The sequence below is a fragment of the Anolis sagrei genome, chromosome 4 (assembly GCF_037176765.1).
Source record: "Anolis sagrei isolate rAnoSag1 chromosome 4, rAnoSag1.mat, whole genome shotgun sequence".
Taxonomy (NCBI): domain Eukaryota; kingdom Metazoa; phylum Chordata; class Lepidosauria; order Squamata; family Dactyloidae; genus Anolis; species Anolis sagrei.
In genome coordinates this window covers 148,096,074-148,110,772 of record NC_090024.1, presented here as the reverse complement: position 1 = coordinate 148,110,772, position 14,699 = coordinate 148,096,074, and the positions used below count along the sequence as shown (strand labels likewise).

The 14,699-nt window shown below is 38.2% G+C and overlaps 1 protein-coding gene across 1 annotated transcript in view; it reads left to right on the top strand.

The window, feature by feature from the left end:
• The window catches only part of DPYD (dihydropyrimidine dehydrogenase), a 594,355-nt gene that overhangs the window by 462,661 nt on the left and 116,995 nt on the right, over positions 1-14,699 (top strand). The window contains exons 17-18 of the mRNA XM_060773944.2: positions 5,232-5,352; positions 8,833-8,952. Coding sequence (XP_060629927.2) covers positions 5,232-5,352; positions 8,833-8,952 — 241 coding nt within the window. The remainder of the gene's footprint in view (positions 1-5,231; positions 5,353-8,832; positions 8,953-14,699) is intronic.

Sequence of the window (14,699 nt, the reverse complement as noted above, 5' to 3'; positions counted from 1 at the left end):
TACTCAAATCTCCACAAAGTCTTAGCTACATTAGTCAGTACATTAGTGGAGTAGCATAAATCAGGTTTGATAAAAGGGAAGAAATTGTCATCCGTTTTCCATCATCATTGGTATTTTTGCAAAAGGATAGAATACTGTTGTCTCAGGTATGAGAGCTGCTTCATGACACTTGCTAAGGAGCTGAATAAGAATGAGAAGAAATCAGTGCAGTATTATTTCTCAGTCCTGAGCAACTGTGGTAGACATTGTCTTTTTTTCCGTCTCCATGCTTTGTACAGACTATTATCCCAGATGAAAACCTACTTCACTTCGTCCATCATAAAAAAAAAACATAGGAGGATCCAAAGAGCTTCTCCAGACCTTCTTAAGATTAGAATGGCCTCTTCCTTTTTTTTCTTTTTCATCCTTTTTCCTGACATTTTCTGCAAGATGAATTAAAAAGAGTCTATTATAAATGACAGTGCACTTTCAAGTTCCTGGTACACACAGCGGGGGTTTTCAATTGATTTTTAATATGATTGCTTATTTCCTCAACATTTGTATTATTCATTATTTTAATTGTATTTTTATTAACCCAACTTGTGAGTAGCCTTGGGACTCATATTAGAAGAAATGTGAGAGATAGAATACATGCATATATACATATAGCGGGCCCCTGCTATCTGCTGGTGTTTGGTTCCAAGACTTCTCACAGATACCAAAATCTGTTGATGCTCAAGTTCTATTACACAGCACAGTAAAATAGCATCCCTTCTATAAAATGGCAAAATCAAGATTTGTCTTTTGGAAAAAAGTTTTGTTTATTTGTTTGGAAATTTTTCAAGCCATTGATGTTGAATCCTTGGATGTTGAATCCATGGATATGAAGGACTGTTTGTATATACACTTCTAAGAACCTTTTTTGTTTTGCCCATTTTGCATTACCATTGGACGTGCTGCTTGACTTATAATACAGATTATTCTCCACATTAGTGTTAAAATGCTTAAACTGAACAAATTGTCACACGGCTGTATGATTTGTACCTTCTCGAGGTTCTTTCCCTGCTAAAGTGGGTCCCATCAGGATAAGTCTGAAGTGAGCAATGAAAGTCACAGGAATGCAGCTGCTTTTGGAATGCCAGTGGAGCTCTCATGAATATTTCATGAGAGCCACATGTATAGAGGAGATCTCCATTTTTATGAGTTGGAAATTTGCAGACCTAAGTTACTAGGGGTTTATTATTCATGTAAATACACTGTATGCCCTATAGATGTACACCGTATGTCTTTGAATGTTTATTATTAATTATTAAAGCATGGAAAATAAACCAGGAGAAGTTTACGAAATGGAAGAATAAAATGAAAAGCACTTCATAAGGCATTCTTGTGTTAAATACAGTATAGAACTGCAATTATTTCTAAATAGACGTCACTTATCGCCTTTTGCATTATGCAAACATTTGGCATGGAATGTTAATATGGATGATAATTGCATGGGCAGCAATGCTTCTGCATCACCTGAGCATTGTTGTTATTATTCTTTTTGTTTATATTAACAATAGCAGTAGTTTTAAACTAAACATTGTCTTCATTAGTGTAAACTTCGTATTCTTCTGTTCCTTCAAGAAGTTCAAAATCCTATGCATGGGGATTGCCCATCAGTACGGATAAGAGAAAAAATACAGTTGTCCCTCCACATTTCTTGTTTGGATTCTTATGCATTTCTTTGTTCATATTTTTGATTAAAATGATCTTAGGAATACCTCGGTCCTCAAGTGTGACTCTGTGGTCAGCTTCCTCTAGTCATACTGGAGGATCTAGAGATTTCTGAAGAGAAAACCTCTCTAGGAAGGTTTGAGTCCTCCCATGGGTCAGTGTCCAGAGGGAGTCAACTATAGAGAAGATCTAGGAATTCCTTTTTAAAAAGTAATTTATTTATTTGTGGTCTTCAACTGTCACAGGGGCCTTGTGCATCTAACCCCAGGGAATATGGAGGGGTGTATGCCAATCTATTCATTTCTTAACTGACTAGTTTAAAATCCAGGGCTGACTGTCATTTACTTCACTAACTTCCAATGTTCCTCTTTGCATCCTGTTCACAACAACTAAAGAAAACATAGAGTTTAAAGCAGGGGTCCTCAAACGTTTTAGGCAGAGGGCCAATTCATATTCCCTCAGATGGTTGGCGGGCCAGACTATAGTTTGAAAAAACAAATCCCTAGGCACACTGCACATGTTTTATTTGTAGTGCAAAAAATAATAATGAAAGAACAATACAATATTTAAAATGGAGAACAGTTTTGACCAACATAAACTTTCCAGTATTTCAGTAGGAAGTGTGGGTCTGCTTTTGGCTGGTGAGATAGTCAAATTAAATAGAATTATTATTGTTGAATGCCTTCGAGTCATTTCAGACATAGGGCGACCCTCAGTCTAAAGTTAGGGCGGGGGCCAGGTCAGGGGCCTTAGAGGGCCACATCTGTCCCACTGGCCTTAGTTTGGGGACCCCTGGTTTAAAGAATCCTTCACAGAAGCACAGAGTTGGAAAGACCACCCCAGCCATGTAGTTCCCCTGAGTTGTGGGTACTCAAACTTTGTTAAAGACCTCCAACTAAGGGCAGTCTGTGATTTTCCAAGGCAGACCAATTCACCGTTGAAAAGCTCTTGCAAAGAAAGTTATTTCCAATATTTAAGTAGAATCTTTCTTCTTGAAGTTGTTTCCATTGGTTGGCAATCTTCCTATAGGCAGCCTGCACAAAGAAAAATAAAGCCAGCATGATTCTAGGCTACATAAAAAGAAGTATAGTGTCTTGATCAATGGAAAACATTGTGCCCTCTATTCTACTTTGGTCAGACCTCACCTGGAATACTGTGTCCAGTTCTGAGCACCACAATTCAAGACTGCTATTGTCAAGCTGGAAGGTATCCAAAGGAGGGCAACAAAAATGTTAAAGGACTGAAAACCAAGCCTTATGAGGAGCAGTTTAGGAAACCAAGTATGTTTAGTTTGGAGAAAAAAAAGCTGAGAGGGGACATGAGAACAATGTTTAAATATTTGAAAGGATGTTGTGTTGAGGAGGAGACAAGCTTGTTTTCTGCTGCTCCACAGACTAAAACAGGGAGCAGTGATGAAACTACAAAAAAAAAAAAAGAGAGAGAGAGAGAGAGAGAGAGAGAGGGAGATTCCACTAAATATTAGGAAGAATTTCCTGATGCTAAGAGCTGTTTCGTAGTAGAACGTGCTGTTTGGTAGTGGAATAGGGTGTGGTTGAGTCTCCTTCTCTGGGGTTTTTAAAGTAGAGGTTGGATGACTATCTGTCTGGAGTGCTCTGACTGTGTGTTCCTGCATTGCAGGGGGTTGTTTTGGATGACCCTTGTGATCTCTTCCAATTCTATGATTCTATTAAGGAGCTTCTCCATTTCGGGTGTCTGCTGTCAGTGTTTTAACAACAACAAAAAAGGGAGAATGTCCATGTTTGTACATCTGTTCTGTTAAAAAGGAGTATTTGAATTTCAAGATTAGGCTACTAACATGACATTCTAAATATTGTAGAAGCAGGAGCAGTTGTGTCCATTCAAATTAAAAAGTTGTAACTGCCCTCAAAAATTGAGATTTATTTGAACAGGATCATGATGTCTGAATCTAGTTTTTGTCTGCTGTTATGGCATGACACATTTCTTCACCAGGGTTCCAGAGAAAGCCTGTGACATTTTTATGATCTATATAATCTTAGGGGTGAGGGGGTATTATTCTCATTAAGACTGTGTTTATTATTTTAATAATAATATAGATATTTCAGTTTTTGTTAACTTATGGAAAGGCATTGTCAGTAGCTGTCACAAGAAATGGGGCAGCTTATTATAGAGTGATAAACTGAAAGAATCAAAGAACATTACTGCTACAGAGCCATTACCAGTAGAATAGATAGCTGATTGTCCTCTAAAGGATGTGGTCTCACGAGGGAAATAAAGTGCTTGAAGATGTCTGTTTCTGTCTTTAAAGACTGAGTTGTGGGTTTTTTCCCTCTCCATTTAGCTGTCTGTCTTTCTCAACTGTTCCTCAAAAAAGATATGTGTTCAGGTGGAAAAATACTTTTGACCTTTCTCAAATAACTATATTTTTTAGTTATTTGGAGAGTTTGAATAGAAGGCTTAATGAACACGAGGAAGACTTCTGAAAGGTTTGGGGGCCTGCTTGTGCCTCCTACCAGACCTTGGTAGGCCACACCTCTCCTGGTGTGCTCCTCAAAAATTAACCCCAAATGGCCCCTCATGTCCTTTAGTAGTCTAGCATTGGAAAAAGAATTCACCATTGTTCACTTTATGGTTCAAACATGACATTACTGAAACCTGAGAAATGCAGTCATGAAGGAAAACACTGATGTGAGACTATTGTGCAGTTTTCATCCATACATCCAGAAATGTTCGGAGAAATCACTGTGTACAGAACAACACATACGTTTTGCACCCAAAATATGTTTAACAACTTAACAGTTTTACACGTTGTATCTGGTTCTACCATGTGTGGAAGTCCATTTTCACCCTTGGATATATCTCAGATCTGAAACTTGTGCACACCTTGTCTGTTGCACAAAGCATCCCATTAGGATAGATGTTGCCTGGAGTAACTGTGTTTTTGTTCCACTAGCAATTGCAAATAACCACCCATGGAACTGCTATAACATACGGCATATTTTCAGTCAGCCTAACAGTGGATGCAATCCCACCTCTACTTGGAAATATATGTCATGTTGTTAAAAAAGATGTGGATACCCACAGCTCCATTCATACAGTTCTCATATTTTCTGAATGAGAAAAACAGAAACTTGTTGATTAATGCCTTCAAGTCATTTCTGGCACAGGGTATACCTATCACAATTTTCTTGACAAACTTTGTTCAATGGCTTTGCCATTTCTCTTGTGGAGCTGACAGAGTGTGACTTTCCCAAGATCACCCAATGGATTACCATTACCAAGTAGGGCTATGAACTCTAATCCAACACTTAAGTTGGAGGACACCTACAGTAGCCCACAGCATAGCCTGAGTAATTTTGTTTTTATTTGTAGGTAACAAATATGTTGCAGATCTTCTTTTTCCCACTGCTTTTGAAATGCAGGCACGGCTTAAGATAATGAGGCAAAGCAAAGCGTTGAAGTGTAATTTCAGCAAACCGCAGCGGAGCAGATTGTTGGAAAGTTTTGATCACATTACTTTTAATTATGCACTGTATTTATCTGACCTATTTGAACAGGATCCAGAGCTGGTGCGCAACATCTGTCGCTGGGTGAGGCAAGCTGTTCAGATTCCGTTCTTTGCCAAGCTGACCCCAAATGTCACAGACATTGTGAGCATTGCAAGGGCTTCCCAAGAAGGTAACAAATTCAGATGTATTCCCTTTTCACTGTTATATAAGCTCACAGCATGAATAAAAATGTGCATGGATAATACTGTACCAAGGCTACTAAGAAACTATCATGCCAATATTACTTTGGATATGTTTACTTCAGAGTATTAGTTTTAGCATAAAACTACTTAGGTAATTTTTAAAGGCTTGCCATTTTTCTTCAGCTATTTTCTCATTCTAAAATATTCACAAAGAAGAATGCTACCCAATATTATTACTTAATACAATCTATAATACAACCCCGGTTCCACTGAACAATCACCTGCACTTTAATGATCCATGTTCAACAAAATTTGTCTTCTCTTGGCAATTTCTAGATTGTACAGCTCAGCTGTATGGTGTTCTTGGGTTAAAAGTCATTCATTTCAATGGGGTTTGCTATTTTCACAGTCTCATCATTCTCTTTGTTTCCAGGGAAGGGAAGTCCATGCTCCAGTCCCTTAATGCCCTCCCATATACTTTTGACCACAGCTGGGACCTGCCAGCTGACGTTCCTCACCATTGCTTCCACCTGCTTACTTCCTAGATAAAGTACTGGCATGCAAGGAAACGCTATAAAGACCTACCTCTGGTTCTCCCATCCTGCATTGCTTGCCCATCTGCTGTAGGCTACATCTAGGCAGGGAAAGTAAGCATATTGTAAAGAAAAATGTGAAAATTCAGGGGTTCATTACCATGGGCATTTTTTGAGATAAGGGCTCTATCCAGTGTCCAGACATACTCATCCCCGATACTTGATTTACTTCCTGTCATCATATAGATGCTCTAGTCTTAAAATTTTACACTTGCTACCCCTTTCTGCCCAATAATTTTTTACATACCCTAGGTATATAGGTATATAAAATAGGTATAAAATCAAACATTTGCTGAAAATAAATCACCATATGCAATGCTTGCTAAACAGGCTGATTTGCCTTTTTGTGGAGTACAGTGGAAGCATTTTCTGCAGAATATAACTGTGAACACTGCATGTTGTTGCTAACAGATTTGTGTGAATGGGTGATGTAAAGAAACCTTTTACTGTTGCCAAACTTTTGGTGACCCAAACATTAATCTAAGGGGACCATTATATCTACCAATTTATGTAATTCAAATTATAATCAAATTGTCCCTTCTGTTGTAACAATCTCACATATTTTTCAACCAAAATTCTTTTATTATTTAAATAAAGAGATTATTTGGAAACTGTAAAATTAATTTATATATATATATATATGACTGATGAAGAGCAGGAATTGGTTTAAGAATTCAAAAATCTCATCTACAATGGCCATATGAGTTATTCCAGAGATGAATGGAACCTCTGGCATACCCATGATGCACAGGTTCCATTCACTTGGCTTTAGATATCAGAACAAAAATGCTGTGCTTGCTCTCATTTCAAGCCAGTGTAAATAGTTGTGCCACTTCCTATTCATGGAGAATCTGTGACTGCCATCCTGCTTTCTCCAGACTCAAGCAGCCCAGTAACAAGGGATAGCACTTACCTTGGCTCCGTCAATTTGTCCTTTGAAGCAACTGCAAGGGCATGAAAATAGTGGTGATTTGTCACTCAGTTCCTGTAACAACAATAGCCAGAGCAACAAGGCAATTGGAGAATGAAGGGGGAAAAGGAAGAAACAATTTCTCCCTCCCTTCCTCCTCTTCAATGTTCTGGTGATCATAAACATTTTCGTGGTGACTACCACCATTTGCAGTGACTACTTCTGTTTTGGTGTGTGGTGGGTGCTGCAAATGCCAGAACAATGGGAGTAAGGTAATGGTGGTGGTCCTGTAGCTCTTAATTGATTCCAGCACAACAGGGTCATGTGGATGCCATCCAGCCTCTTGGTTACCTTGTTGGTTTGCCACTGTGAACTCTGGCAACACTGATCTTGAGTACCCCACTCCACATCAACATCACGATGGCATGTGTAGATGGCCCCAATGTTGCTCTCAGTACATTCACATGTCCTTCCCTTCCTCCATCTTCCTTTGCTCCAGCCAGTAGGACCTTTGATCCAATCATGTAATTTATTTTCAAGAGAAAATTCAGAAGTTATAATCTCAAACATTTTAATTTTTATGCATCTGATTCTATACACAGAGACCTCAATCAGATGTGAGACCAGCTCAAAGAATTGTCTGCAAGCATGTCATCTGAGAGAGCAGGAGGGATGTTTTAATTGAAAGTTATTTCAGAAGTTGAATTTAGTTGAAACACTTCCATCAAAATTCCTATTGATGTTTCATCTGAGCAAGTTATCTGAAAGTGGACATGTGAAGGTCAAAGTCGAAGTGAGGCTTTGCAATAAAGACTATGAACACTCATCCTCCCAGAATGATTCTGCAAAATTTACCCATATTTTCCTCCTAGAGGAGAAAAGTTACATTGGAACTTACTATCAGCTTGTCTTGAGTAAAAAAAAAACAAAAAACAGAGTATACAAAATGGCTTTTTAAACAATTTAAAAAGAAAGAATGTGTTTTATTGATTTTAGATACATTAGAGGAAATACTGTGCTTAAATATCTTAAAGGCACTAGATTTCATCTTATTTTGGAAGCCATGTATGAGGAGCCCTGGTTACTACTTGCATCAGAGACTGCCAATGAATACCCAGTACTGTAGCCTATATTTGAAAGGAAAGAACTGGCAAAACCACCTCTGAGTATTTCTTACCTTTAAAAAGTGATTAAATTCATGGGGTCACATTAGTCGATAGGTGACATGAAGGCACATACACATGCAAACACACACAGAGGAAATATTTCACTACAAATCACTGAAAGCAACAGAACTGGTTCAGAAAAGCAACAAATACATTTAATAAATAAATTCACATATTGCTTTTTCTTTCATAACTTTGACCCCTCAGTTTCCTTCAACCATAACCAGATGGGTTGTTGTCAGTTTTTTGGGTTGTATGGCCATGTTCTAGAAGCATTCTCTCCTGATGTTTTGACTGCATCTGTGGCAAGCATCCTCAGAGGTTGTGAGGTTTGTTGGAAACTAGGAAAATTGGGTTTATATATCTACAACAGTCCAGTGATTCCAGCCATGAAAGCCTTTGACAATACATATCCAGATGTTTTGGGTACTAATTCCTAAAAACTCAACCAAATAAGTCCAGTAGTATTGTGGGAAGTGAGGTACAAAACATCTGAAGGACCAAATGTTCAACACTCCTTATATCAAACCCTGTGTAGCTTTTTCATCTCATCCACATTTAAGAGAGAGTGCTACAGAAACAACAACCCCCTGTTAGGACTGCCAAATGTGAAGTGCTTGAAATATGGAATTTTGGCTTCAAATATTAATTATGCTAATATTAAAATATGATATTGTGACTGCTGCTACTGTTTATGCACAAAGTTAGACTTACCTTTTGCTACCGCTATGGAATAATGTCCAATGTCTCTTGCTGTGTGAACATGCCTATTAAGGCTATCACTGTCTTTGTTCTCAGGTGGTGCAGATGGTGTTACCGCCACCAACACTGTGTCAGGGCTGATGGGACTGAGAGCAGATGGCATACCGTGGCCTGCAGTTGGACAGGGGAACAAGACCACATATGGTGGAGTATCAGGTAAGTGTTGCCCTTTCCTGTGAATAAAATGCTACCTCCGAGGCCAGCAAAATATCAGGAGTGTACTTGTAGAATATTGTGTCTGTGATGTTTTAAAGCTTGTTGCTGGTCAGTGTTTCTTAATAGTCATGACAGATGGAACAGATTGAGTGTGAACACTCTTGGGTTGCCCTTTCCTTAATGGTGAAACACTGCAGCAGAGTGTAGTGATAGGGTCACGCCAGTGGAAGGGGGAAAATCTCTTTCCTCTCATGACTCACAGTTTTCCTGGAATTCTTCATTCTGTCACAGTTGTCAGGCCACATGTTAGACAGAGGCTAATCAAAGGGCATTGCAAGAAGAAAAAACAAACAGTCCCAATGCAACCTATGAGGAGTCCCCCCTCCCGGGCTGAACTTGGCCTCTCCTGCCTTCCTGTAATCCACCTTCCTGCCATATTTCCATAAATCCTTCCTTTTGGGACCTGATATCCACACACATCAATCTCATATTTCTGTATCTTATCCTTTTATGATATAATATGTCTGCATACTTTATGTGATAGATTCCAACACAGAGCATTATTCTAAACTCTCTATGGAAGCGAATAGGGGAGTGTTTTGGTACATAAGTGCAGTTTTAAAAAAGAAAAGATTTTGCTGATGGATTAATCTGTTTGACCCCATGCCCTCAGTTGCTGTGACAACATGAACCTGGCCCTGCAGAGACAATGCTGTGAGCTTCTGGACTGTAGTGGTATGGAGATTAGTCTCCTTGGAGATATAAACAGTGGTAAATATTCATAGCATAATGGTGTCCCACTGTTCCAGCAAAATGCAGCTGAATCAGGCCAAATATATTGAGAGAAGACTGGACAGACAAAAGGAAACAGACTTCTTTCATGTAGTTCTATTGTGTGCAGGGGGAAAAACAGGAGGGCTGTCCAATGGTGATTAGCCTGCTGGTATGTGTATTTTATTTATTTAATTGACTTATGAATGTATAGAAACCATTGACAGCAGCAAATTGGTCCGTGGCCTGACAAGATAAACACACGGTGTTAAATAAGGTGTATTTAAAGTTAAATATAAAAACGTAAAGAATGACATGGGTTTACTGCAAAAGTAAGCCTATTCAGCTTAATCCGTTTGGGATGTCGGGTGCAGAAGGGGGCGGGCAGGGAGGTAAAGGAACAGACAGACTGACAGGAGAGGATGAGGGATAGCAGTTGTGTACTCTTGGGGTTTCTATGCTACTTCCTACGCTTTATTATCCCATTTCAATTTTTCCAAGCTGCCATGTTGACTGTGAAAGGAGGGGAAAAAAAGAGGTCGCAGAGGGTGCTGTGCATTAAAAATTAATAAAAGAAATATTGCGGTAGTATTTTATATAAGCAACACCATTGGGTGATATGGGTTAGGCTTTTTTTTTTTCAATCTTTTCATTCATTTTAAGCTGCCATTTCAGAATATTCCTTCATGGCATGTCAGTCCGGTAAAACTATAAAATTGCTACATTATGAAAAGCGTGTCCTCTATGTCACAAATCTAAAGCATGTGTATAGTAGGGATTATAGCAGCACCTGAACTCTTTGCCCTTTTCCATGCCTGGCCCCATTTCCATATTAAAGCTTGGTTTTTCATGGTTGATAATTCACCTCTTTTCTGTGGTGGTGGTGGGGGGGGGGGGGGGCATATCACTTGCAGCAGAAACATCCTAGTCTGCAAAAAGTGTGGGAAATTTCTCCTCTGAAGCATAACTTCACAGTGTCAAAAGCAAGCAGCATTAGATAGCGTGTTTCCAGTGTGGCTTTCAACTTTTCTCATTTGCAGCTCAGGGAAATAGATGTGTGTGGAGAGCAAGATTCAAGAGGCTATAATCATGCCAAAGCATTTTAAGTTGAATGGGGGAAAATTACCCTTTGGACTGTGTTTTCCAGATACTGGGGGTTACTGTCCAAAAAAGGAACATTCTCAAGCTCTAATTTTAAATCCCCATTGATTTCAGGACAGTTGAGCAGGTGGTTTATTTATTATTTATTTATTTATTGCATTTATATACCGCTTTTCTCACCCCTTGGGGGGACTCAAAGTGGTTCACAACATAATAAATTGCAAAATTCAATACCTCACATGTAAACATCACATATCATATCAAATCAACAATAGCAATACATTAAAATCATTAAAACTATAAAACTATAAGCAAATCACAGATACAACATAAAACATTTAGGCCTTGCATCAATCCTAGTGTCTTAACTACTTCCATATTTCTATATCCATTCTGCTTTTAACAGCATAGCTAGATTTCAGAATGTGTGACAGTGGTAAATCAATTACAGAGAGACTGAAATGTACTAGGTATATTTCTAATTGTTTAGAGGCAGTATCCTCAAAATATGAAATACCCTGGAACAATCTACCCTGCCATGACCATGGATGCACCACAGACATTCCTGCAACAGGCTCACCAATGGCCCCACAAATCAGTCATGCCAGTAACAGTCAGACTCTTCCTTATTTTATGTATTTGCCTGCATCATGGCCAATACCACAGCTTTCTAGGGCTGGAAAATTTCCCTGATCTGATATTAGTGTTTGAACATATAGCATTTCCACCAAAAAAGTCAATCTACACAAAGGTTGAATTTTTAATGGAGCAGACCAATGTCCTGAAAGTAATTATGTTTTATACTTTTTATAAATCTAATTTATAATTTAAATTATAAATGTAATTGAAATTATCTTATGATATTTTACTAGTTTAGGAGTGTAGGTGCTGGAAAAGGTCCATTTAGTGCCTGTTTTGAACCCCAAAATATCGAGAACTCTTATCAGATACTCCAAATGAGCCAACAACTCAAGAGTCCCAGTTTGTGCACTTAAATCCCATTGTTAATGTCTCTTCTATTCAGGATCTGTGCAGTCATTTGAGACAGTGGTATACCCCAAAAGTTGTCCAGTTAGGACCTCTAGTTTAGTTGGGTGACCTCAGAAAATGGATGTATAGTTCTTCACTTCTCTGGACCACCTATACAAAACCTTTTTCTGAAAATTTTGTAGAACACTTATGAAAAAAGCAAGGAGCCTCCCTTAGATTTGGCCTTTTGCAAACATGTATGCAGACATGTTTATTTTAAAATTAAAGATATGTATCCAAGACAGTGTCCTAAGAGTACAAAGTAGAACACAAGCACTTTTTTATTTGGAAGCCTTCCAGTTTGGAAAGATTTATAATCAATCTGTCTTACAGTGGTTATTTCCATGCTATGCAACTGTAGTTACAATTGGTTCTATAGGTGGGCAGCCTGCTGTTTACATTCAGCTATGCTATTTTTGTATTACTGAAATAAATTGTTCTAATAGGATTAACTCCAAATTATAGATTGCAAGTGTAATATATTTCACATTGGGGTATGTGTGTGTCTGTGCGTGTGTTTTTCAGGGAGAAAAATATTAGAAGTCTGTATTTCAGAATGAATGGCAGCAAAATGTTACCTATAAGTATTTCAAATTACTTCTTTATTATGAATTCAAAACAATTAACTATTATACATTTGGAAAATATATCCATGTACTAAAAGTATATATAGTAGGGTCCCTCTCTCTCTCTCTCTCTCTCTCTCTCTGTGTGTGTGTGTGTATGTGTGTGTGTGTGTGTGTGTATATATATATATATATATATAGAGAGAGAGAGAGAGAGAGAGAGAGCAAATAAAAGCAACTGCATTGTTCAGATACTCAAAATGAGTGAATATCTCATTGGAAAACAAGGTAAATAAAAGCATGGGTCAGTGGCCTTGTTGGACTTAACAATAAACAATAAATTTCACTTTTCATTGATATTCCTTTTAGGAAAATATCATGCAGTTTTTAATTAGGCATAAATATGTCTGTTCAATATCCCGCCTTTCTCCCAATGTGGGACCCAGATACAGTTACATGCAAGGTATGAACCAATCCTAAATGAATACCTTATTCTGGACAAGTTATGAAAAAAAGGGATAATTTCATCCTGAAACAGCAGAATCAGGATCCCTCCCATTCAGACTGGAAGTCATGGGACTGATTGTGCAGGTATGCACACATATATGTTCCAAGTTCACATGCGTACAAATACACAGCTCTTCCTCTGATAAGATTCCAGAGACTGCTATTCACTGTTCAACAAATTGTTTGTCAATAGAATGTCCATCTCATGTAAATATATTTCCAAAACGCATCACTGTTACAACCATATCTTTGCAGAACAAATATGTTTAACCATGTTGATAGATGAGTGGGAAAGTATTTTATCGGACACCTGGCTGTTTACTTGGAACTCATTTTAGAAAACATTATGCCTTCGAAAGATTCATTGACCAGGAGTGAAAAAAACGCGGAGTATCAGGAGCCAAGTTTGAAATTTAAGTGCTAGTCACTAGAGATATAGATTTTTTCCTAGTTCTGTTTCTGTTACGCAGAATTGATCATGACTGCTTGGAATTTGAAATATTTCAAAATCCTTATATTCATTGCTTTGTAGATAAAACTATTAGTTACTTACAATGAAAGTGCAGCAAAAATTGCAGTCTTTCTAAACAGTTCTGGCTAATACGGCACTAGGGGTACCTCCACATTGTAAAAATTTATGTGATTTTGATGCCACATTAACTGCCCTGGCTCAATGCTATGGAATGCTGAAATGTGTGACTTGTTGAGGTACCACATTATTTGGCAGAGAAGACTAAAGACCTTGCAAAATTACAACTTACATGATTCAATGGCAATTACAATGTTTTCAAACGGTATTGATTATACAATGTAGGAGCACAATTACTTTATTTTTTGTGTAATTTGAAATGCTTTTCATTTAAGAGTCTGTAACCCAGATTAAAATGTCAGAGACTCTCAGGGTGCTTTCACACATGACAGAAATGCACACCAAAGCAGGTTTTTAAGACCCACTTTGCCATGCATTTCTGTCCCTTCCCTAGAAAGCCAGGTTTTCCTGGGGGGTGGGGGGAGCCAAATGCTACCCAGCCACCCTGACCCACCCCTCCCAAAACAAGCCTTAATTTTTTTTAAAAAAAAAAAACTTACATGGCTGCAATTATGGTGGTATTTCAGTCCTCCTGGCATATAGGAATGATGCACCAGAAGATTGGAGGGTGTGTGTGCATAATTTCTAATTTCCAGGAGGACTGAAGGGCCGCATTAATGGTGGTTTGGTAAATTTTAAAACGTTTAAGGGCTTATTTTGGGATTTGGGGGGAGGGATGGGTGCCCTCTCAGTTTTTTTGGACTCACGGAGCACGAAAAACAGAGATGGCTGTGTGGATTTGGCCCAGGGATCACGTGATGTGGTCCCCAGGCCCAAACCGCACAGGGGCCAGATTTGGTAATGCCTGGATCTTACTTCAGGATTTTAGGTGTAATAATCGTCATCATCGTAGTAGTAGAAATTATTAACATATATACTCGAGTATAAGCCAACCTGAATATAAACTGAGGCACCTAATTTTACCACACAAAAAAATGGGAAAACGCATTGACTTGAGTATAAGCCAAGAGTGGAAAATGCAGCAGCTACTGGTAAATTTTAAAATAAAAGTAGGTACCAATAAAATTACATTAATTGAGGTATCAGTAGGTTAAATGTTTTTGAATCTATATAAATAAAAATCTAAATATCAGTTTGTGAATAACCTCAAATCTCCCAAAAATACTTCATTAATTGTATCAAAATTTTGACACAATGTAGCATTCAAACTGGTGAATGTTCTT